Source organism: Peromyscus californicus, unplaced genomic scaffold (genome assembly GCF_007827085.1).
Source record: "Peromyscus californicus insignis strain IS unplaced genomic scaffold, ASM782708v3 Scaffold_9__1_contigs__length_137607984, whole genome shotgun sequence".
NCBI lineage: Eukaryota > Metazoa > Chordata > Mammalia > Rodentia > Cricetidae > Peromyscus > Peromyscus californicus.
This window is the reverse complement of record NW_026294617.1, coordinates 96,898,972-96,923,746: the sequence shown is the minus strand read 5'-3', so window position 1 is coordinate 96,923,746 and position 24,775 is coordinate 96,898,972. Positions and strand designations below refer to the sequence as shown.

At 35.2% G+C, this 24,775-nt stretch overlaps 1 protein-coding gene across 4 annotated transcripts in view; it reads left to right on the top strand.

Moving 5' to 3' along the window:
* The window catches only part of Ptbp2 (polypyrimidine tract binding protein 2), a 63,293-nt gene that overhangs the window by 3,191 nt on the left and 35,327 nt on the right, over positions 1–24,775 (top strand). For all 4 annotated transcript variants that reach the window (XM_052732305.1, XM_052732304.1, XM_052732303.1 and 1 more), the window contains exons 3-5: positions 15,549–15,624; positions 20,775–20,947; positions 21,913–22,056. In XM_052732305.1, coding sequence (XP_052588265.1) covers positions 15,549–15,624; positions 20,775–20,947; positions 21,913–22,056 — 393 coding nt within the window. The remainder of the gene's footprint in view (positions 1–15,548; positions 15,625–20,774; positions 20,948–21,912; positions 22,057–24,775) is intronic.

Sequence of the window (24,775 nt, the reverse complement as noted above, 5' to 3'; positions counted from 1 at the left end):
AATGATTGAAAATGTAGCATGCATTTCTCCTTGATTAGGTGTAGATACATAAATTGTTTTTAAAATTCTTTCACATTTAAAAAAATTATTGACTTGTGTATTACATATTGCATGCTTGTCTTATTTTTTGTACAAATACATTGTGTTATGACCCATATCTTGACCTTTTAAAATTTTTTATTTCAGTATATGACATAATTGCCTGTATTTAAAGTATGCAATGTTTTCTATTTACATACTTTGATGCCACCACTACAATCGAGGTAGAAGCTTTTGTTACTCCTAGAAATGCCATCCTGCCCCTTTGTAGTCCCGCCCCTACTCGTTCCCCCAGAAGCCAGTGATCTGCTGGCATTATAGGTTTGCTTGCATTTTTAGAATTTTAAATAAATGGAATCAGAAGGCGAGGTCTTTTGGCCTATTACACTCAACAGAAATTTTTAAGTTATTTACATGTGTGTTGTGATCCCTCCCCTACCCCTTGCTTAGAATCATTACACTATCTGGTAATTAAAAACTTGTAGTGGGCATTTGTGGGGATATTATAAGGTTGCTGTGAACATTTCTGCACGTTTTTGTGTAGACATATGCTTTTATTTCTCTTGGGGCCTATTGTTAAGAATGGCTGAATCATATGTTTGGCATATGCTTAACTAATTGAGAAACTGCAGTTTCTTTTCCACAGTGGTTGTACCATCTTGCCATCAGCAGGGTATGAAAATTTCAGTTCCTCCAGAGATTTCTCAGTGCTTTTTAGTGTTTAGTGGGTGTGAAGTGATAATTTAATTGTGGTTTTAATTTGTACTTCTGTGTGGTATCTATTATGATCAATTTCAGTGTGCCTTTTGCCAGCTGTTATTGATTTCTTTCTCTTCCTCCTCCTCCTCTTGGTTTTTGAGACAAGGTTTCACTGTGTAGATTAGGCTGGCCTCTCAACTAGGCTAGAGATCTGCCTAACTCTGCTTTCTTCCTTCTTTCCTGAGTGCTGGGATTAAAGGCTTGCACCACCATGACGGATGATGTCTTATAGACAGGGTTCTAGTCTAGAGGAATAGAAGTGATAGAATGAATCAATTTCTCTTGATCTTTCCTCTTTCTTGTATGTGTAAAATCCAGTTGCCTTGGTTCGCCAAATGTTCTTTTTCAAAGTTGAGTCATGGCTTGAATGTGTGAAACAACCTGAGGAAAATTGACAATTTAATTCTGAATTTTCCTATCAATGACAAAATACAGTTTATCTCTTCATTCACGTAGGCCTTTATGTTTTTGTTGTTCTTTGAGATTGTTCTTTAAGATTTCACTCTAAAAGTTTTATACATTATCATTAATTTGGGAGTGGTTGGATTCATCCCTAAGTATTCACAGCTTGTTATAAATCATTGGTTCTCAAACTGTGGGCCATGACCATCCCCTAAGACTATTGGAAAACACAGATACTTACATTATGATTCATAACAGCAAAATTACAGTTATGAAGTAGCAATAAAAATAGTTTCAATAATTTAATTCAATTTGTAAATTTGATAAGTTTGTTTTAGATTCTAACAGAATTTTCATATTTACCATTGATGTCCAGTTATACTTAGTTTTCTCTCTTGGCTGTTTGGGTTCCATTTTTTTCTTTTCTTGCCTGTGACTGCTAGTTAGTAAGTATTGGGTTGAATCAAAGTGGTAAGAGTTGTCAATTTTACCATGTTCTTCCCATCAGGGTGAATATTATTTCCCCCTTAATTATGAATTGTAAGTTGTACAGAACACACAGTGGAAGGAATGTCATTACAAGGTGAAGCTCTGTGTGCCTTTGGTTTGTTTTCTCTGGGGAAGTTTTAAGCTACATACTGAGTTTGTTTAATAGAGCAGGGCTATTCAGGTTACCCATTTCTTCTTGGGTTACTTTCATAATTTGATCTTCTGTAGAACTGGTGAATTTATTTAAATGGAGTTGTTCATGGTACTCTCTTACACTTTATATTGTTTTCTTTCGTTCTGAGATGGGCTCTCATTGTTATTTTGGTTGGCCTAAAACTCTGTAGACGAGTCCTGTCTTAAGGTCACAGATCTGCCAGCTTCATGAGGCTGGGATTAAAGTTGTGTGCCATTGAACTCCAGTCCCCTTTCATACTTTGGATAGTTTAGAACAGTGGTTCTCAACCTATGGGTTGCGACCTTTGGGGGATCTTCACAGAGGTCACCTAAGACCATTGGGAAACACAGATATTTACGTTGTGATTCATAACTAGCAAAATGACAGTTCTGAAGTAGCAATGAAATAATGTTGTGGTTGGGGTCCCCACAGCATGAGGAACTGTATTAAAGGTTTGCAGCGTTAGGAAGGCTGAGAACCACTGCCTTAGAACCTTAATCACTTGAGCTCTCTGCTTTCTAATACTGATTATTCATGTTTTACCTTGTTTTGATTGTTGGTTGATTTTATTAATGTTCTCACAGTAGTCAACTTCATGAAGTTTTCTGTCATGTTTTTGTCCTTTTCATCCCTTCTGCCTTTTCTTTTTCTCCCTTCTGCCTTTGTCTCATGTTAACTTCTGCTTTTCCTTCTCTTTTCTTTTTGAAACAGAATCTCACTGTAGCCCTGACTGTCTCAGCACTCACTATGTAGATCAGGCAGGCTGGACTAGAACCCAAAGTTGTGTCCCCACCTTGGTTCATCAAGTGCTGGGAATAAAGGCATGTGCTTTTTATACCTCATGGTGTTATTGCTTCTCCATTGCTGGAATAAACACATGACTGAAAAAGCATCTTGGAGAAGGAAGGGTTTATTAGGCTTACAAGTTACAGTCTTTGTCGTTGAGGGAAGCCAGGGTAGGAGCTCAAGACAGGAACTGAAGCAGAGACCATGCAAGAGTACTGCTTACTGTCTGGTTTCCCATGGCTTGCTCTGTCAGCTTTCTGATACGTCCTGGGACCACCTTCTTAGATGTGGCACCACCCATAGTGGGCTGAGCCCTTCTATGTCAGTCATCAAAGAAAAAGCCCCATAGATTTGCTCATAGGCCAGTCTGATGGAGGCAAATTCCTCAGTTAAAGTTCCCTCTTCCTGGTTATCTCTGTGTCAAATAGACAAAACCTAAGCACATGTGAACCTTTTCTGATGCAGGGTTTTGCTACTATATATCTCTTAGTGGTGCTTTGATGGTATCCTCTTAAGTTTTCATTGTTGCTCTTCACTCTAACCCTAACCCTTAAGTTTTTTATTTGTTTATAGCTACCTTATACAGCAACTTCAGATGCAGATTTGTATGGCCAGATTTATAGAGGTTGTTTTTCTAGTGAGTTAATTAAAAACCAAGATGTGATTATAGCTGAAGTGCTGATAAAGTGTTGTTAAAAGCAGCTTGATTTTTTTTTTAACCAAATTGGATTCTGCTCTAAAAGTAACACATTATAAATTCTTAATTCACAGTTGTAAGTTGTACTATGACTATTGAATTCCTCATCATTGGCTTGGTTTAAGTAGTAATTAAATAATGCTGAGCATATCTCTTTTGGTAATAGTTGAATATAATTGATTTTTAATAAGGTATGTGTTTGAAAAAAGTTGTTTGCTTTTTTTTTGATTTTGATTATTATTAAAATCTTTTAATGTAATACCATAGCATATACTTTGTGCTAGATTCTTTTTCTAAAAATCTCAGCTTATAACATAATCTCTATTGAACAACAGCTCTGTTGAGCATAGGCTTTTAAAACAGTTTGTTGAGCGTTCTTCCATTATTAAGTGTTCGTATTAAGCAGTTAGGATCACTCAGTTAATACTTAATGACTCTGGAAGTGTCTTGAACTTTAGTATGTTTATAATCCAAGAACAATTTAGCATTAAAAAATAAATAATAATTTTATTTTACTACATCCTATTTGTTGGAAATCCAAAAGGTCCAGTCTTTAGAAGGATCATGTCTCCTAAGAAAATGCTCAAGGTTTTAAGTAAGTGCCATACTGACAGGATCAGAGTAGGTTCCCTGGAAATAATAAGCTGTTCTTTCTAGTGGATAGGTTGAGAGACAGGAAGAGCACAGAGCAGTACACAGTGAGACAGTGACAAATCCATGTGTTGACAGGCACAAAATCAGTCATTTAGCACTAAATTTTAGAGTTTTAGTGTTTTTTTACTGTAAAAGTGCTGATCAACAGATGCTGCTCTCAGTCTAGCAAAACAAGATGAATCAAAACATAAAGGAATATTCTTGGTGATAAGTATACACATACTTGTTAAATGCAGCTTATTTTAATAGAAAAAAAAATCCTGCTTAGTTACCCCCCCCCCCCCCGAAAACCATATAAATCTCTGTGTACTAACCAGTTAACTGAAAGTGCAGAGAACAGAATACAGCAAATAAATGCATGCTCTGTGCAGTTCTGTAAATTCTGTAAATGTGTATCAGTTCTCTTTAGCAAATGAGATGTAATAATTAAACGATGGAGGACTTCTGGGTAAAAAGATGTTTTAAAAGGTAATATCAACTCATTCACTGTGACTTTTGTTACATTCTGATCTTTCCTCCCACTTAATAACCCTATGAAATAGGATAACATTCATGAAAAGTTACAAATTGCAGATTTAACTTCCGACAATACTAGGTAGTTACGAACTTTTGGATGTCCTAATAGTGTTATAGCTGTTGTTGGGTGGTTTTTGAGAGTTCATGTTTTGAAGGGAAAACCCTGAAACATTTACATAGGAAACAGTATAGGTGTATGGAAGTTGTCACAGTCACAAGGGGAAGAAATGATTGTGGTGAGTCTCATATTTTAGCTATGGGTTCAAGATTCCTATAGTTCCCAATATTATCACATTAAAATATAAACTTACAGGAAGAACTGCTTATTCTCAGAACTCCGGTGGTAACTTTTTGTGATGCTTCATTGCTTTTAAAGTGAAAATAGTAACTATTCTCTAGTGCATTCCACCTGTAACCAAATTAAGAATGCTGCTAAAGCCGGGCGGTGGTGGCGCACGCCTTTAATCCCAGCACTCGGGAGGCAGAGCCAGGCGGATCTCTGTGAGTTCGAGGCCAGCCTGGACTACCAAGTGAGTTCCAGGAAAGGCGCAAAGCTACACAGAGAAACCCTATCTCGAAAAACCAAAAAAAAAAAAAAAAAAAAAAAAAAAAAGAATGCTGATAAAAGTCTTGCCATACAAATAGACCATTATTATTATTTTGTCTAATTAAAGTTGATCTTGAATTCTTTTGTATTTTTCTTTAAAAGTACATCAAAAGTGAAGGATGATCTATTGGTTACATTGACACCATTCTTTCTATACAATAAAATTTACAATAACTTAATATCATGGGGTAATTTTCCTTTTATATTAGGAACAAAGGAAAGCCAACATTTTGATTAATGTCTCTTAGATCTCTTTTTATCAATAATTCTCATTTTCTATCCCCTGCCCCTTGTAATCCCCATACCCCTTCTTTGCTAGAGAATCTGGGTCATCTACAATTTCTACTCTTCAGTACTCTGCTGATTATATCTTGTTTCATCTGTTCCTCGGATCTTCTATATTAATTGTGAACTTATAAATTAGATGAAACTTGATCAAATACAGGTTTAATTTTTAGCAAGAATGTCTTGTAGCTATGATCCATGTAATTTCTGTTGTATTATCAAGAGGAACAGAACATTAGTATTGATCAGTAGGGTGAGGTGTCACATACTCGTTACAGAATGCGTCTATCATTTATTCACTTTTAGTAACGAATGATTGTGGAATTCTATTGGTATTGTGAAAATAATATATTTTCTCTTCATATATTAAAATTCCTCCTTTAAGAACTTTGCTCATGAATTATTTGTTTACATTGTAGCTACACACCATTTTAAAAATGGAAGCAGGACAGATGTTATCTTTGATAGTTTTGTACATGTGTATAATGCATTGTAGTTGTTCTCCTACCCATTTTCCTCATTCCCCCTTCCCTCTTCTGCTATAACCCTCCTTCTTATGAAGTCCTCTTCCTACCTTATCTTTTTTTGTGTGTGTAACCCACTGATTTACCTGGGGTTTCTTGAATGAGCCTGGGTGGGAGGTTATTTACTGGAGTATGGGCAATTTTATGAATGCCTATACCACTGAAGAAACAGATAGCCCTCTCCCAGCAACCATTAACTGCTAACACTCCCTTTGGGAGGGAGGGATTGGGTCTCATAAGCCTCTCCCCATCGCAGTTTTTCTGGTGTAGTTAGTGCAAGTTCCTTCTTTTTAATTGTTGTTACTATTATGAAATTAAGCATTTTAATGTTTATCTTCTAGTCCATTGCAGTGACTGTTTTAAAAATGCTATTACATCTTGGGCAGGTGGAGCTTCAAATAGCAGTAACTTGTGATAATGTGGTTCAAGTATCTATGTTATAAAATTAATCAGCCATGCTTTTAAAAAGTCTCTGTCCAAGATGTGGGAAATGTTCTTTAGAAACTACAGTAATGGGTGCCAAGGGGATACTTGCTCTAAGATTGTTACTGCTTCAGGACCCTTTCAGTGGACAGATAGCATTTTTTGATAGAAACATTTTTTGATAGAAATATATTATGAGCTCATTTATGGTTTTATTTCTGATTTGTATTTCAAGTTACACCGTTTTTGCTTGTTTGATTTTCTTCAGATTTATTTATGTGTTTTTGCTCACATGTATGTCTGTGTATCATGTGAATGCATTCTGGAACTGGTATTATGGACAGTTGTGAATTGACATGTGGGTGCTGGGAATCAAACCCCAGACCTCTGCAAGAACGAGTGCTCTAAAACACTGGGCCATTTCTCCAGCCCCCTGATTTTATGTTTGTATCTCTTGTCCCTGAAAAACCTTGTTTGCTAATATTAACCTTGGTATACCACACATGGCACTTTAAAAAACACCAGCCTTGTAAAAAAGACACTAGTTTTTTAAAGCAATATTAATATTGTACTAACATTATTTAATACAATTTATTACTTTTTGTAGCCATGTTTTTGTCTCTAAGGTATAGTCTACAAAAAAGGCATAGTATGCCGGGCGGTGGTGGCGCACGCCTTTAATCCCAGCACTCGGGAGGCAGAGCCAGGCGGATCTCTGTGAGTTCGAGGCCAGCCTGGACTACCAAGTGAGTTCCAGGAAAGGCGCAAAGCTATACAGAGAAACCCTGTCTCGAAAAACCAAAAAAAAAAAAAAAAAAGGCATAGTATAATCTTTGAATTTTAAAGTTTGTTGAAATTGCTCTTTGTTTTACCACCAAATTAATGGTAGATTTGTTTTCATTTTTAAAAATTATTTTTAACTAAATTTCCTCTGACCTCTGTAACAAGCTACAGTCAAAGAAGCTTAGCTAGGCTCCCCCCCACCTCCAGCACCCCACTTTTTGTATTTCCTCTATATGTATTTTCCTTAATTGATTGCTTTTTTCAACTCATCCATATAGTCAAGTATAAAGTTCTTCCCCACAATATATAGAGAGTAGCACAGTATGCATAATGTTTTATAGCTGACATTTTACTTAATGATGCATATCTCCTTGGAAGACACTGCATGGCTGTAAGACGGAAACTTTCTCATTGCTTTCTTTGTATTTCATTGTTTCTACTCTTGCTAGTATGAAAAATCACCAGTATTTCTATAGAATAGCTCCTAAATGTGATTTGTTTGGTCAGTGTGTAATACAAATTCAGTTTTACCAGATATTCCTAAATGTTTTTGTGTGGGGGTTGTTTTCTATACAGAAATATGAATGCCAGTGTCTCATAGCAAGAACACATAGTATGTGCCGATAGCTTCAAGTGGGTGGTGGGGGAGACAAGAGGATCCTAAGGGCTTGCTGGCTAGCCCTTGTGGAATAATTAGTGAGCCCCAGGTACCAATGAGAGACCCTGTCTCAGGAAATGAAAAAATTGTAAGTGTTGCTAGTCTGGTGGGTGAGAAAGTATCCAAATACAGAATTAATTTGGATTTGTTTTACCATAAGGAAGAATAAACAGATTTTCAGCTCATGATTTCTATTTACTATGCCAAAAACTTCCACGTTTTTAAATCTGTGTTTGAAGTTAAATTTCCTTTATGATTCATTTATTTAAAATTTATTTCAAAATTTTATCTGGTTAAACCAGTTGAACTTGATTGCAGTGTTCTTCTTCACTATGCTTTTTATTGTAAATATCTTCCTGTGTTTGGCTAAACATGGAAGAATGTATTGTAGAATTCATATTACAATGGATTTTTTTTCATGGGCATTTAAATCAATATTAGGACGATGTTGAAGGAATGAAACAGATTTTTAGTCTACTATTTTGAACTTTTTTTTCCTTTGGCCAGAAAGGGTATGGTCCATGTTTTCTTCCTTTGCATATTCCTGTTTTAAAATGGTGTGTATATATTTGTCTTTAGGAAACAAATCTTGGGCATGGATTGATGAAGTTAAGAACACTTGCTGCTCTTCTGAGGACTCAAGTTTAGTTTCCAGGACTCATGTCAGGCTGTGCTCTAGCTCCAGGGGATGTGCCCTGGCTAGTGTTCTCTTTAGGATGACTGTAGTTATCCTACAGGAGGGAACTTTGATTGAGAAAAATGCCTCTGCAAGATCCAGCTGTAGGGCATTTTCTTTATTAGTGATTGATGGGGGTGGGCCCAGCCCATGGTAGGTGGTTCCATCCCATGGTGGGTGGTTCCATCTCTGAGCTGGTTGTCCTGGGTTCTGTAAGAAAGCAGGCTGAGCAAGCCATGATGAGTAAGCTAGTAAGTAAGCAGCACCCCTCCATGGCCCTCCATCAGCTCCTGCCTCCAGGTTCCTCCCGTTTGAGGAACTAAGACAGGATTCAACATTTTTTTTGTTGTTGTTGTTGTATAATCCGTGGGTACCTGTATACATATGTGCCATAAACACATGCAGACACATACACATAAAATAGTAAAAATGAATTTTTAAACAAATATTACTTGGTGAATAGGAGAAATGACCGGAATATGAGGTAAATTTTTATGTAGTGTCAAGTTGTATCTGTTGCTTATGAAATAATTTTGTGATAGCCTTAAAATATTTGTTTGTTTTTATGTGGGGGGGTACATGTATCATGTTGTGCATGTGGAGGTCACTGGGCAACTTCTGTAAATTTCTTATTTTCTACTTTGTTAAAGCAGTATCTCTCTTGTTTCTATTGTACTCTAGCCTACCTGGCCTGGGAGTAGTACAATTCTGTCTCGGCCTTCCGTCTTCCTGTAGCTGTACTGGGATTATAGATTAGTGGCTCTACACATCCACCTTTACCATAGGTTTTGGGGATCTGCACTCAGGGAAAGCCTAATGACAGTTTACCTGCTGATCCCTGTTCCTGACCTTGTGTGATACCTTCATCTACAGTATTGATTGTAGTTTGTTCTGAGTCTTTTTTTTTCTTACTTGATATCTTATCATTTGATTATTTCACAGAAGTGGCTTATTGGGGTTATTAAAATGCTTTGTTATTCATTGTTTTCTCCCTGGAACCTTTAATTAATTTGTGAGAATATTATTAGCCCCTTATCTACCGCTTAAAAATGTGAGTGTTACCATATATGTGTATGCCTATATCAGCTTTACCTCCCTCTGTATCTTAACACAGATGTGCCCTGAAGATTTTTTCGTACTCTTTCCAATATGATTTTGTCATGTAAATGAAAAAGATTAATATTTGGTCTTCCATATTCATTAGCTTATGTTCTGCCTCCAGGTAACCTTGGATTGAAAATACTACCTCCAAATTGTTTATGTGAAGACTTTTTCTTACTGTAAACAGTGCATTATCTCTGCTATTTATATTGTATTATGTATTTTAAGTAATTTAGAGACTTAATATGTGTCAGAAGATATGTAAGTTTGTCAGCACTTATGCCATGTCATACATAGGGCGTGAGCATTCGCTTATTTTAATATCCCTAAGAATCCAAAAGCTAATTCTCCCAGATACTTAGGAACTTGAGGTGTGTGTGTTCATGTGTGTGCACATAGGTACACAAATGTAATACAGTTTATGAAAATAGTGTACCTGTATAATGTTTTCTATAATTTGTCTTTTTTAGGGGGGATGAGGGGAGCAAGGTCTCACACTGTAGACTAGGCTAATTTGGAACTCATTTATATAGTCCAGGTTGGTCTTCAACCTGTGGCAATCCTTCTGCATCAGCCTCTGAGTGCTGAGATTACCATTGTGAGCCATTACACCTGACTGAGGCTGTGACTTCTGTTTTGATTCAGTGATGATTTCAGTAATTAGCCAAATTATATGTGCAGTTGCATAATACTGTGGAGAGCTCTTCTGTGAAAATGTTCAAATTATCTCATTTGGTAGATATTTGGGATAAGGTTTTTAAAGTTGAATGGTGCTGGTATATGTATGACCATTTTTTGAGAGTATACGCTGAGTCTTGAGTATGTTAGACTTTACCAGGTAGTAGTAGATTATTTCCCAGCATTTCATTCTGATTTATGTCTCAGATTAATACAAAAGAGTTACATGTCAAATCCTTCTGGCATTTTTTGAATTACATATGTAGTTTCTTAATTTCTGCTAGTCTGGTGTGTTGTAATTGTTTTTGTTTGCTTGTTATTTTCACCTGCTTAATGGAGTGTACATTGTTTTTTTGTTTTTATTTTTAATGTGGAGCTTCACATTAGCTTTTCACTTTCAGTATCAAATATATTTCATGCACTTATCCACCACCAAGAACAAAAAAATTCATGACAGAATTAGAACTAGAAAAACAATTGTTTTATATTTGTCTTCTTCCATAACTCACGTTTATTGCCTGCTTTCAGTCCTTTCTCATCCCCTTACATTTAGCCTTTCTTATTCTCTATAACATGTTACTTTACACGTGTGTACATTTGTTTACACATAAGCATAAATTAGCTACATTTCACATATGAGAGAGGACATGCAGCGTTTTTTCCTGAGTTTGTGTGATCTTGCTTAATACTATACATTCCAAGTCCATTTTTTTCTTTCCAATTTTTTAATTTTTTTTCTTTAAACCTTAGTATTCTACTTTACATGTATACATACATTTTTCATTATCCATTTATCTGTTGATAGGCAGCTAGGTTAGTTCCTATTATTTGTTATAATGAACAAAGCAGCAGTAAACATGAGGTGCAGATTCTTTGGGTATGAATGCCAAGGAGTGAAATTCTAGTAGTTCTTTGTTAACTTTGTTGACAAATCTCCAAACTATTTTCCACACAATAGCTGTGTTAGTTTGCACCCCTACCAACAGTGAATGGGGTGAGGCGTCCTTTTTCTCCATACCCTGGCTAACATTTTTGAGAGATTTGTTGATGTTAGCCATTCTTACTGGGGTGAGGTGGTATTCAAAGTAGTTTTAATTTGCATTTCTTTGGTGGCTAGGGATATTGAATACTTTTAAAAATACTTATTGGACATTTTTTAATTTTTTAACATCGTTCATTCTTTGCTTTGTGTTGATTGACTTTTTTTATTTCTTTAGTGTGAAATTTCTACAGTTCTTTGTAAATTCTAGATATAGACACTTGTCTGAAGCATAGTTGTAAAGATTTTCTCGTTTTGTGGGGTGTTAATTCTGCTGATTATTTCTTTTGCTATATAGAAACAATTTTCATGTTCTCCCATCTGTTGATACTTGAGACTAGTTCCTGTGCTGTTAGTGTTTAATTTAAAAAGTTTTTGCTGCCGGGCGGTGGTGGCGCACGCCTTTAATCCCAGCACTCGGGAGGCAGAGGCAGGCGGATCTCTGTGAGTTCAAGGCCAGTCTGTTCTACAGAGCAAGATCCAGGAAAGGCGCAAAGCTACACAGAGAAACGCTGTCTCGAAAAACCAAAAAAAAAAAAAAAAAAAAAAAGTTTTTGCTTACCCCAGCATCTTGAAGACTATCTCCTGTGGCTTCTTTTAAAGGTATTTTAAATATGGCCACGTGTTACATTATTTGCATGTTAGTTAAAATTGTATGAATCCATTCCTTGCACATTTTAATTTTTCTCTTGTTCTTCTGGCTGTCTTTGTGGATGAGTGAAAGCCCATTCAGCAGTATGTTTGGGAAAACAAACTTACTTTCCTCTTTCCCATACCCAGTGGCAGTCAACACAGAAGGCTTTCCTGACCCCAGAAGGTTTGAAGGCTTCTTCCTACTGGCAAACAAGTAATTAATTATTCAATAACAGATACCAGTTGGGTGTCCTCCAAATAATTTCTGACATTGTACCCGGAGAAAGCCTTAGATTGCACAGGTTGAGGGTTCAGTCTTTAAATTTCTCTCCATTTTGAGATGCCATGTCAGAAGCCCCTCGTGGTTTGGCATTGCTTTGAATGTGTGGTTCCCACAGTTATCTTCTTGGGTTCACTTAATTTACTAAAGAAAAGGACTTAGAGCTTTATTAGGGATCACATCAAGAGAGGTGCTCAGGGTGAAAGAGAAGGGCTGTAGAACTTTTCTAGGTGTGCCCTCCCGGGGAATCTCTACTTGTTAAGTTTGGAAACTGTCTGAGACTAGTCCTTTTAGAGTTTTATGGAGGCTTCATTACATAGGCATGTTTGATCAAACCATTGGCTGTTGGTGATCAGCTTAACATTTATCCTCTCCCTCTTCATCCTTGGTCTTCTTCCAGTTGCTAATCTTGAGCCTGCCTTGAGTCTTCTAGCCATCAAGTCATCTTGTTAGTATCATTTTTATAAGGATTTTTCAGAGTTTTATGCCAAAAAATGGAAATGAAGACCATGTGTGTGTACGTATGTATATATACATATATTTGCAATATCATACAGACATTTAATTATTTTTAATTATTGCAATAATTTTTGCATTGGGATTTTGTAACTACATAGTACTAGGATTTACCAGTATTTCCTTTTAGATTTAGTTTCTTTTGTAGGGATCCTTGAAATAATTTTTTAAAAGAAGTTTCTGGTGGTGTAAGAATGATCCCTATGCTTTTTGTTCTTGGCTCCTTGGTCTGATAATGTGTAACTGCTAATTGTTGTTTCCTTCTTGCTATTTTCCTGCAGGGCTGTCTGTATTGTTGATAGTTCTTCAAATGTAACTTTTGGCTGTCAGAATTCTGTTAGGTGTGTCAGCCATCGCTTTGTGTATTTTAATGGGCAGTGTCGGGTGCTTTTCTAGCATTTAATAAGGGGTTAGCACTCATACCTGTTCATCTTTTCTCTCTGTCAAGGATGAGTAACCTCATTTTCTGAAAGTCTGGTTTTTCTCAGGAACTTGATATTTTTCTGGTTTTCCAGGTTAGGATTTCCTAGCCTGGCATCTTTAGAGTAGGAAGTGTCTTGGCTAGATGTCAGTCTTCAACCCAGCAGGGCTCATGGACTTCTCAACTTCTGCTTACAGTTTTTGCTTGCCTTCTTGGCAGTCCTAGGAACTCTTCCGAAGGGAGTAGTAGATGGTAATTTGGTTCAATTATGATAAGCAGAAGACTATTTAATAACATAAGAAAAACTCATTCAGACCTTTCAAATAATGACAAATGACTTGGATTTTTTAAAAATCACATTCATTCCTCTGACAAAAACTTTAATCCTCTTGGGAGCATTTTCTTAATTCTTGAAATGGTCATTTGTACTATAATAGATGTCAACGTTTCTCTGATCATACTTATTTACCAAGAGACATTCAAGACAATTTTAACATGTAAATTTTTAATTGAATGTAAATCAGGTTGACATTTTAGATGAATGAATAGTTTTAGAGATCGTAAGGACAGGTTTGAGTCTGAATTTAAGTATTACAAGTTTGATTTGTTTTCAGCAGCCACTTTAATGGAACAGTCATCAATTATTATCATCGTGTGATTTTTATAGCATCCAAGTTAAGTGACTAGGTTGAGTAAGATATTTCATGTAAAATTCCATTAGTTAATATGGTAATCTTAACATCAGTGTTGTAGAATCATAATAGTGGTAAACCTTTTACTCAATGAAAAGATGAGTACAATTTTCTTTTATAGAATGTAATCCGTATAGATAGTCCTCAGTAATTCTTCACATCTCAAAATCATTAATAACTTTGTATTCTGACTGTTAGAATATATATAAAATGTACTCACAGGTATGAAACAATTGGATAAAAAGTGACTGCTATATAAAAACTTTTAAACACTCAAAGCAACTTTGTCATACATGGTGAAGATTTGTTGTAGGGAGAAGGAAGAGAACCTTCTGCATGCAGTGAGCCAGTTAAGAAGCTTTCCTTTAACTTATAACAGGGATTTCCTACCCATTACTTTGTAGTTACTTAAGATCGTGTAGGGTGGAAAAGAAAGAGATCAGTTTAAAGATACAGTGATAATACACATCTGAAAGGCTGTGTGTTTACCTTTGGAAACTAGGTTATGTGTAGGGGTGACATCAGACACTGACCCTTCTAAAGGGTTGTGTATCTTCTTCGGGTAAGTAAAGCACTAAGACTTGCCCCTTTTGTTTCTCCTCTTTTTACTTTTAGAATCAGATGTGGAATGATTTAGTGAAGGGCTGATTTTATTCACTGTAGGAAACTGCCATCCTATAGTTGGAAGCCAACTTTGTGTATACAACGATTTGATTTTGTTTTTTTATAGTTTATAATATAAAATTATTTTATATTTTATCTTGATTTTTGTGTTCAGTTTATTATAAGTTCTTTAAATCAGCCACTATTATTTAAGTATTAATGTCCATCTATGTAAATACACACATTTTTAAAGTAGATAAAACAATTGATTTACTTTGAATGTTAGTCTAATGAAGTATATTTTTATGAAATAAAGGTATTTTCAAATACCTAAAACATCAGTGAATGATTTGAACATAAAAGACAATATAACCTTTCCCTAAAGAATTTTAAGATGAGTCAGTTTCTCTCTTTCTTTCTCTTTTGTTTTGTGCAATGAACTTTCTCATTCCTTAGATGTTGCATTTGTCTTGGATGTTCTAGTTGCTGATACTTATGCCTGTCTTTTATTATGGTAATGACTAGCTCCCCGGTTTGAAGTGTGAATTTCCTAAAGACCTGATTTATCTGAATGAGCAAAACTAGTAGAATGAAAGATTCAAATAATGCTTTTGAGAATGGCTATCTCCTCTGTCCTATTCTTGTCTTTCTTTTTGGTAAAAATTTGAGGTATAGCCTTTTAAAGAATTGATTATGGAACTTTATACTTTTCTTACTTAGAATTTGGGTAAAAGAAGGAAGTCACTTGGTATAGATGGGAGAGTAAAAAGAGATGAAGTTATCCTTTGTTGTAGGGCATCAGTTTGAATCTGTGGGTCGTAACCTTAACAGGTCACATATCAGATATCCTGTATATCAGGTATTTTCAGTATGATCCATAATAGCAAAATTAGTTATGAAGTAGCAACAAAATAATTTTATGGTTGAGGATCATCACAACACAAGGAACTAACTGTATTAAATAAAGGGTTACAGCATTAGGAAGGTGGTTGAGAACCACTATTTTAGGGATTCAGTCATGTACAGTAGTTGAAAAGTTAGAAATAAAAGATAAGCTTTTGTATTATTTTTAAGTACAGTGTCTTATGGTAATTTGTTTTTACTTTTTATAGAGAGGATCTGACGAGCTACTCTCAGGCAGTGTTCTCAGTAGTCCCAACTCTAATATGAGTGGCATGGTGGTTACAGGTAAGTGTTGCTACCTTAGCAGCCCTCATTTACTATTTTCCAAACTAAAGCATAATTTAGTCCAGAATAGCTTTTGTTTTGAAATCTGAAATTGATGATTTTTGTGGACAAGTGGCGTTTAAATCTGATTTAATTTATTTGTTTTGTGATCCTAGGGACTGAACTTAAGGGCTTGTAGATAGACTTTTCTATCCTGTCAGCTGCTCCTCAAATAACCACACAGAGACTTAATTATAAGTGCTTGGTCAATAGCTTAGGCTTGTATTTTAGCTAACTCTTATAACTTAAATTAACCCATTTCTGTTCATCTATGTTCTGCCCTGAGGCTCCTTTACCTCATGTATGTACTTCCCATCCTGCTTGCTCTGTGTCTCATGGCATCTCCTCAGACTCCTCCTCCTCCTTCCCAGCATTCTCTTAGTCTGGTTCTCCCCCACTTAACCTTATCCTGCCTTGCTGTTGGCTAGTCAGCTCTTTATTAACCAATGAGAGTAATATGTATTTACAGTGTACAAAGATTGTTCCATAGCAAGCACTTGCACATGCCAGGAAATACTCTACCACTGACTCATACCCGGTCTTAAAACTTTACCCTTATCTTCTTATTGTTGTTAACTTTGGTACATTTTTTATTTTAAAAAAATTATTTTTGTTTGTTTTTAAGTAACACAAATTCTGTATTCTTACTTATTTACCCTTTCACATTTTACTAAACAGTTACACTAAAGTGATGAAATCTGGGTTGTAGACTTATCTAGATCCTGTGGTCGATATTTTCAAAAGCCTTTATTTCCTTTCTTCCTCCTTTCCCTTCCTTTTTTCTTCCTTTTCTGTGACAGTCGCACTGTGTCCAGGTTGGCCTTCACCTAGGCTCAAGTGGGCAAGTAGCCCCTCTGTGTTAGTCTCTCATGTAGTTGAGACTATAAGCACCTTAGACTAACTTGGTCTTACAACTTTCTTTTTAATTAGAAAGTAGAACCATTTTCACAGGCCTCATTTTTGCATTTTTCTTATATTTTTAATTTTTGTGTATATATCTTTATTATTTTATACCACAAACCCTCCTGTCTATGCTGTAAATAAAAATCCAAAGTTGACCTATACAATTGTCTTCCGTGTAGTTTCATCCTCTTTTCTTTGCTCTAATGATATTTTAATGAATTTCCATTTTGTTGTCTACTTAAAATCTAAGAGGATTTATGTAATCTCCACAGTTAGAACTTTTCTTAGGTAAATCTGAAATAATATTTTAATGTCTAAAGAAATATATTTTAATCTGAGACTTTAGTTTATGAATGGTAAGACTATATTTTGAATATATTACTGCCATTATTATTATTAGATTAATTTACCTTAAAACTTGACATTTTACACCTATTTTCCTGAAACCAATTTCTTTTTTTCTATAAAGATCATAAAAGGATGGAATAAACAAATATTTTTCAATTAACTCTTTTGATACACTTGGATGTACACATATACAATTCTAATGTTTCGTTTCCTTAAAAATGATAAGTATTTGCTAACTGCAATATGATGATGTAAAGATGAATTTCTAGTATATAGTATTTTTCTGTATAGCATTTATGAAACAGTATCATAGTGCCATGATTCTGATAATGAAGAAACAAGTTCAGATACCTGCAACTCTGCTTTGTCAAGTTTTTTATTTATAATAAATAATAATTGGTACTAGGAATATTTTTAAAATTGATATCTTTGGTTGTACATGTACTGTAGTAGACTTGATCCTTTTTCCAGTCATCTTCCAAACCAAAGTTGATTGTTATAATTGATGAGCAGAAAGTATGAGCTTGAATGAAAGGAAACCCCTGCAGTGAGCCTCGTGCTCCTTCTGGTTTTCTGCTTTGAAAGACAGTGACTCCACAACTGCATAGACAAAGCAGAGAGGCTTCCCTGAATCAAAGACACTCAGACTGGAATTCTAAACATGTGAGACTTGGGGGGGCATAAGTCCTGAAGGAAAGGAAATTATACAAATTTAGGCAGACAGAATTTGGTGTAGGGGTCATAATCAAAATTTTGGTGCTAGCTAGATTGCTTTTATACAGGTGGGAACTTTGCAGTGCCTATTAGAAATTGCCTTACTAAGGGCTGAGCCACATCTTTCTAAATAGGCTGGTATTGTAGCATGCAGGGTTTATTGCTAGATGAGACCATTGATATCTTTTCTCCACCAGCAGGCTGCATAGCACTAAGTAGGGAGACAGTTCCTGGTCAATCTAGGTTGTTTTCTCTATTTGGCAGGATCTTAAGTTAAAGCAGTACACTTAACTATAGGATTCTGCTACTTTCTCTCCTAGGTGTTTACTCACAATAAATGAACTTCATTAAAAAAAAATCTTATTATGTGATTTTGAATAGCTTATATTTATAGTAATCCAAATGTGAAACAACCTGAGTGTCCGTTGGCAGGTGAATGGATAAATTCCTGTTTTGGCATCGTGTACTCTTTGTACAGTCTGTATTGATTAACTCTGTAGTATGAGTTATTGATACAGCTGTAGGGATGAATTTCCAAGTCAAATTGTGTGAAAAATAGAAGACAAAAATAAAGTGTGTCTATAGATAATGAATTTATAAATATTATACTGTAGGAAATGAAAACTAAATCATATTGACTGATCCAGAATATACCCTAGTATATATAACAAGTATGTCTCCATGATGATTCTAAATCCAGTGAAATTGACAAGCTTATCCATTAACACTGTAAATAAAAGGATACAATAGAGAATTAGAACATTGGCTCCGTCACCTTGGTGTAACCCATATTTATAAAACTATACTGTGTAACTACAGAACAACCTGTAAATATATATAGGATGTTCATCATGATATAGTGTATTCTGGATCATAAAATAACAGTAAATTTCAAGTGATTGAAAGAGATCCAGTAAGAGAGGGTTAATAGTCCTCAGTTGGGCTCAAGGAGGGATCCATGGATCTCCTGGGTGGACTGGAGGCAGGTGAGGATAGGAACTTGAGGGATTGGGTTGAGGATTGGATGGAGGAGGAGAGTGCTGAAAGAGATGACTGGAAATTTCCAGGTCAGGTAGAAACCTGGAGCAAGGGAAAACTCCCACAAAACTACAAGGATGACCCCAGCAAAGACTCTTAGCAATAGTGGATATGTAACGTGAACTGTGATGAAATTGGTGCCTGATCAGTCATCAGCCATTTCTGATGACTACCCCAGTTTTCATCAGAGAGCCTTCATCCAGTAACTGATGGAAACGGATTCAGAGACCCACAGCCAAACATTAGGCCGAGCTCGGAAAATATGCTGAAGAGGGGGAGGAAGGATTGTAGGAGCCAAAGGGGTTAAGGACACCACAAGAAAACCCACAGAAACAACTAACCTGGCTCCTAGGAACTCACAGAGTCTGAATCAACAACCAGGGAGCCTGCATGGGACCGACCTAGGCCCTCTACATATATGTGACAGTAGTGTAGCTTGGTCTACTTGTGGGACTTCTAATGATAGGAGCAGGGGCTGTCTCTAATTCTTTGGCTGGCTCTTGGGAACCTGTTCCTCATGCTGGTTTGCCTTTCCCAGCCTAAATACAAGGGGAGGTGCTTGTTAGTCTTACTACAACTTGATAATGCCATGCTTTTTTGACACCCATGGGAGGCCTTCCCCTTTCTGAACAGAAACAGAGGAAAAGAATGGATTGGAGTGGGAGGCAAAGAGAAGGGGGGAGGAAATGGGAGGAGAGGAGAGAAGGGAAACTGTGGTCAGGATATAAAATCGATTAAATAAAGAAGAAATAGTCCCCAGTCTATGGTGGTCCCTAAAGGCTGGTCCGGAAGAGTGATAGACTCAAAGATGAAGTTGCTTATTTATTTCATTTTTTTTAATCATTTTTAACCTAAGTGCTCTGTCTTAATGTGAAGGTAACTTGTAGTGAATTATAGGAGATCTTAAGAATGTTTTGAACAAACAACAATTTTAGATAGGCACTTGTGAGGAAGTTAATTACAGTAGAAGCCCGAGCAACAGGGAGAGTACTGTCTTTACTCATTAAGATGTTGATGTTAGATTGAAATAGGAAACAGATTTTGACTTAAGAGAAGTGTTCCAGTAGAAATAGTTTTAAAATTCATTTGTTTGTATTTTTAAAGTAGAAACTGTCCTTAAAGTGCCTCAGGACTGAGTAATACATGATAAATGGTATGCTTAGTGACTTCTGGGCCTCTGAGGTAGCTCAGCAGGTAAAGGCATTGGCTGCCAAGCCTAGTAACCTGCTTGTGATTCCTGGGGCCCACATGGTGCAGAACCCTGACTCAGGCAAGTTGTCCTCTGACTTCACATGAACACTGTGGCATCATAAAGTATTTACATTCTATTTTAATGTATTCATGAATAAATTAGCATGTATAAGGATTTTTGATGTCAGTTGATGTCTTAGAAATACACTTCAGTATCTAGTAAATGACGACCAGCTGATCAGATGTAGAGATGCCTTACAAACAATTCTGTACAATATATTATCTAATCTATAGGCATCTATAATTACAGAGTGTTTTTCTTTTTTGGTGAAACTTTGTAATGAAGGCGGATTTATTTATTGAAATGGATACTGCCAGTCTACTTGAAAAAATGATTCAAAAGTGCATACTTTTACTTCATTATATTGTTGTTTCATTCTGTTTTATTATTTGTTCATAGTAAGCTTTTACTGTGCCCAGTGTAAATTAAACCTTGCTTATAACAAAGAAAAAATACCTGTTGAGCTTATTCTAGCTGTTTATATAGATATAGAGTGGGGCCTTTGAAATGTATCTCTTGGCAAACGGGAGCTTGCTGTATCTGTTAATCTGTAAAAAGAATTGAATGGTAATATACTTATGTACTTTAGTCCTTGGACAGTTTCTGTATAAAATTCAATTTTAATATTTTTGCTGATTACTTATTATTCTCTCTACATAGACTGCACATGGCTAAATGGTAGCTTTAATTGATTTAATAATTTCTCCATTCTTTTAAAAGTCTAATTTAAATTTTTCAAGAATTCATATTTACTCACCTATGTTTTAAGGTTATTCTTAGCTTTTCATAAAAAAAAGGAAAATCCATGTATTTTTGTCTTACTGAAATATAAAGAGTGTTTCTGAATATCTTTCAGCCAACGGTAATGATAGTAAGAAGTTTAAAGGAGAAGATAAAATGGATGGGGCGCCCTCTCGTGTACTTCACATTCGAAAGTTACCTGGTGAAGTGACTGAAACGGAAGTCATTGCTTTAGGTTTACCTTTTGGTAAGGTGACTAACATCCTTATGCTGAAAGGAAAAAACCAGGTACAGTTCTACAAACATTGCTAGCATGTTAAACCCAGACTACACAGAATGAGAATTATCTGTCACCTAATGAGAGGATTAATTTTCTGACAAACTTAAAAAGAAATCTTGTTCTTTTTTTTTTTTTTTTTTTCAGTAGCAGAAACCAGGGGCACTAATAGCATCTATTGCTTATTTATCTGGTAGTGTTAGTAGAAATCAGTCTTAAGTTTTGGATACTCGTTCAGTAATAGTATCAGTAGCAGTAGGATCCAGGTATTTTAAGCATGACATTTTGTTTTAAAATATTTAATGGTTCTATTTAGGAGAATTTATGAAACTTAACATTCTCTAAAGTACAGCTAATGTTATAATTATTCTGGTTGTTTCACATTTTTCCCTTTATATTTTTCAAATGAGACCTCTAGGGTAGTAATAATACAATTCTGATGCTAGAAAATGTTTATTTTTCTCTAGTTTTTGTTAGAAAACAGATTAATGGGGTGTAGTAAATCGTAGATGAAACACAGAAATAGTTTGTTCTTGAGGGGGATTGCTTGATTTAGCTCTAATTGTATATTTAAAATTAAAATATTTCTAGAATATATTTCATTATTTTCAAATTATTTATATGTGTGTGGATATATGCATGTGAGTGGAGGTACCTACAGAAGCCAAAGGTGTCACATCCCCTGGAATTGTAGTTTAAGGCACTTGTGAGGCACCGTACATGGATATTGGGTGTAAACTTGGGTCCAAAGCAACAAGCTCTTTTAACCGGCCACCTCCTTCAGCCCTAAATAAGATACTAAATTCTTTTTATTAGAATACTGAAATGTAAATTGAGGGTTATATTCTAGGTAATGTTTAATTAGCAGACTAGATTACACAGATACTTGAGTTTGAGTTAAAATTTGTAATTTTTATTTAAAAATTTAATTCATAGTTTTTTGTTTTGTTTTGTTTTTTTCTAAACTCACTTTCAGGCATTTTTGGAACTGGCAACAGAGGAAGCAGCTATTACTATGGTTAATTACTATTCTGCTGTGACACCTCATCTTCGAAACCAACCGATTTACATCCAGTACTCCAATCACAAAGAACTAAAGACAGATAATACATTAAACCAAGTGAGTGTGTATATGTACATAAAATACATAGCTGATTGCATCTTAAGAATCTCATAAATAGTATATATTAATAGAAAATAGTTTCTATATGCATTTTCTTGTTGTCTTTAAAATATTTTAGTGTATGTATATATATATTAAGTATTCATTTACAAAAATATGTGGCTTTCTGATACTTTCTGGTCTAAATTAATATTAGATTAGTTTTACTATATTTAAACACTTTGTCAGAGATTTCTATTTCTTATTACATTTTAAAGTTTTTAATATGGAAACTAGGGCTAAGGGTTATTTGAACATGTTTGAGGCTCTGGGTTTAAGTTCCTAATACCAAGCAACAAAAGGAACAAACACTGGCAATCATCTGTAGTCACAGCTGGAGCTAGAAGTTAGGTGCAGGAGGGGAGCCAGAGAGGTTGGAGAGGCTTGATGAGATGGAACTTGTTAGTATAAACTGAACTATTCTGCTGCTTAAACTGACATTATGAAATGCGGTACCTCTGATGGACTCTTGTGTTCTTTCATTGTCATAGTTTTTTGCTTTTATTTTTTTCCTTAAAAATGTCTTAATTTCTGTGAGTGGTGGTGCACGCCTTTAATACTGGCACTCGGGAGGCAGAGGCAATGAGTTCGAGGCCAGCCTGGTCTACAGAGTACTTTCCAGGACAGCCAGGACTGTTACACAGAGAAACCCTGTCTCAAAAAAACCAAAAAAAAAAAAAAAAAAGTGTTAATTTCATTGAGGAAAACTAAGAATGAGGACTATATGAATGTTGGCTTACGAAAATATGATACAGAAGATGTTTAAAATTAATGTTAAAATAGATAAGAATGCTTTTAAACCCAAACATGTTAAATTGATATAATGGTCTAAGGACTTTTATTTTCTTTAGTACAGTGCTTTTAAAGCTTATTTTATATATTTGCTTCAGTAAGATATGGCTGTATCTAGCTATTTGTTAACATTTAAAATTTTCATTCCTTGTAAGTGAAAAGTGACTTGAAATTATTTTTAATAGCTTACGAGAAATAAGCTGTAAAACTTTGGATGCCTAAAGGATAGGGGGCTAACATACCATATACTTTTATTGTTTTAGTTTGTAACAAAGATCTCATTCCCTTTGAATCAAAAAGTTAGAAAGAATGCTAAGAGAAATACTTATTCTGTACCTTTTGTTGATTTTTTTGCACTTGTTTAATTATCAATTGGCAAATCATGAATGTACATATTTATGGAGTACAGTGTGATGTTTTTATATTCGTTCTTTGTGGGTAATCAGGTGACATAAATTGACTTCTCTACCACCTGAAATACTTTATTTCATTATGGTGAGAATGGGCAAAATATTTTGAAATATACAAGTAGCTATAGTTTTCATAGTTTGTCATAGACCACTCAGACCTACCCTGTCCAAAAATCATCCTCTAAGCATCCTTTTGGCCATGGGAGTCAGTGTTCTTGATACTTTTATGGTTTTGATTATATGAGATTCTCTATGTGAGATCATGTACTGCATGTCTTTCTCTATGCATTTTATTATACTGAGATTTATCCCAGTTTTATTTATTATTTTATTTTTTGAGATTCTGAACACATTATCATTCATTTTATGTAATGCTCTGGATGAATTAAATCCAAGATGTTAAACATGGTAGTTAAGCACTGAATCACTGGGCTATGCCTTCCATCTTTAGTTCTAGAAGATTGAAAAGAAAGAAATATATAAGGAAGGGAACAAAAATAGGGAGTCTCTAGATACATAATTTTCAGTAGTGATGGCTACTTAAAGCTCCAAACAGAGGGGGACTTTAGAATAATGAACTTCCAAGTGGTTAGGGAATAAATCACTTAGTCTAGTCTATTTGATTACACACAGAAGGAATGTTCAAATTAAGTCAGGTTTTTAATTTCCAAAGCCCTTTAGTGTTTGGTTTCATTGTTGTCATCTGTTTTTACATTGTAGTTTGGCACAGAAAGAACATTGCAGTTCTTGGAAGTGGTCTGTCCTTTTGGAAGTGGTCTGTCCTTCAGTTTTACCTTTTAGTTTATCTTGTCCTTATTCTCTTTCTTGCTCTTTATTTTTATTCATAGTTGAGAATGCACAATTAGAATTTTGTTAGACTCACATGATTTTCCCCCAGATTAAAGTAATGAGAAATTGGATGTCATGGTAGTTCCGCCGCTGCCAAAGAGAATTATTTTGAACTAACAAATATGCCTTTTAGGTCTTTTGATTCTTTTAAGGGATGATTTTGTTGTTTTTAGTGTTGAGGTGATGAGTCAGAAGCAAGAATTGAGTTGCTTTTTCAATATCTAGACTTCCCATTAATCTGTGTTGGTGCTTCCTGTCTTGTGAACCTGCCAGTTGCTGCCCTGATACCTGTTTGGTTTTTGTTGTTGTTGTCGTTATTATAATTCCCAATTATATATAATTCCCATCTTGCTGTGTGCTCACTGTGTCTTTAGTCTGTTTTCATTCATTTTCTCTGTTCTTGGAATTTAATAAAAATCATTCTTAGCCTATTGTTTAGTATTTGATACATTTTATTCACTTATAGGCATTTTGATATTTGATAAGAGAGGCAAGTTAATATGTGTTTAATTATAAATTCTATTGCAACCATTTATTAAATCACCGAGTCCTATCAATTCACTTTTTATACTTACCTATATACTTCTCTCTAATCCTTTCTACTTCTGTTGCTTAGATGACAGTTA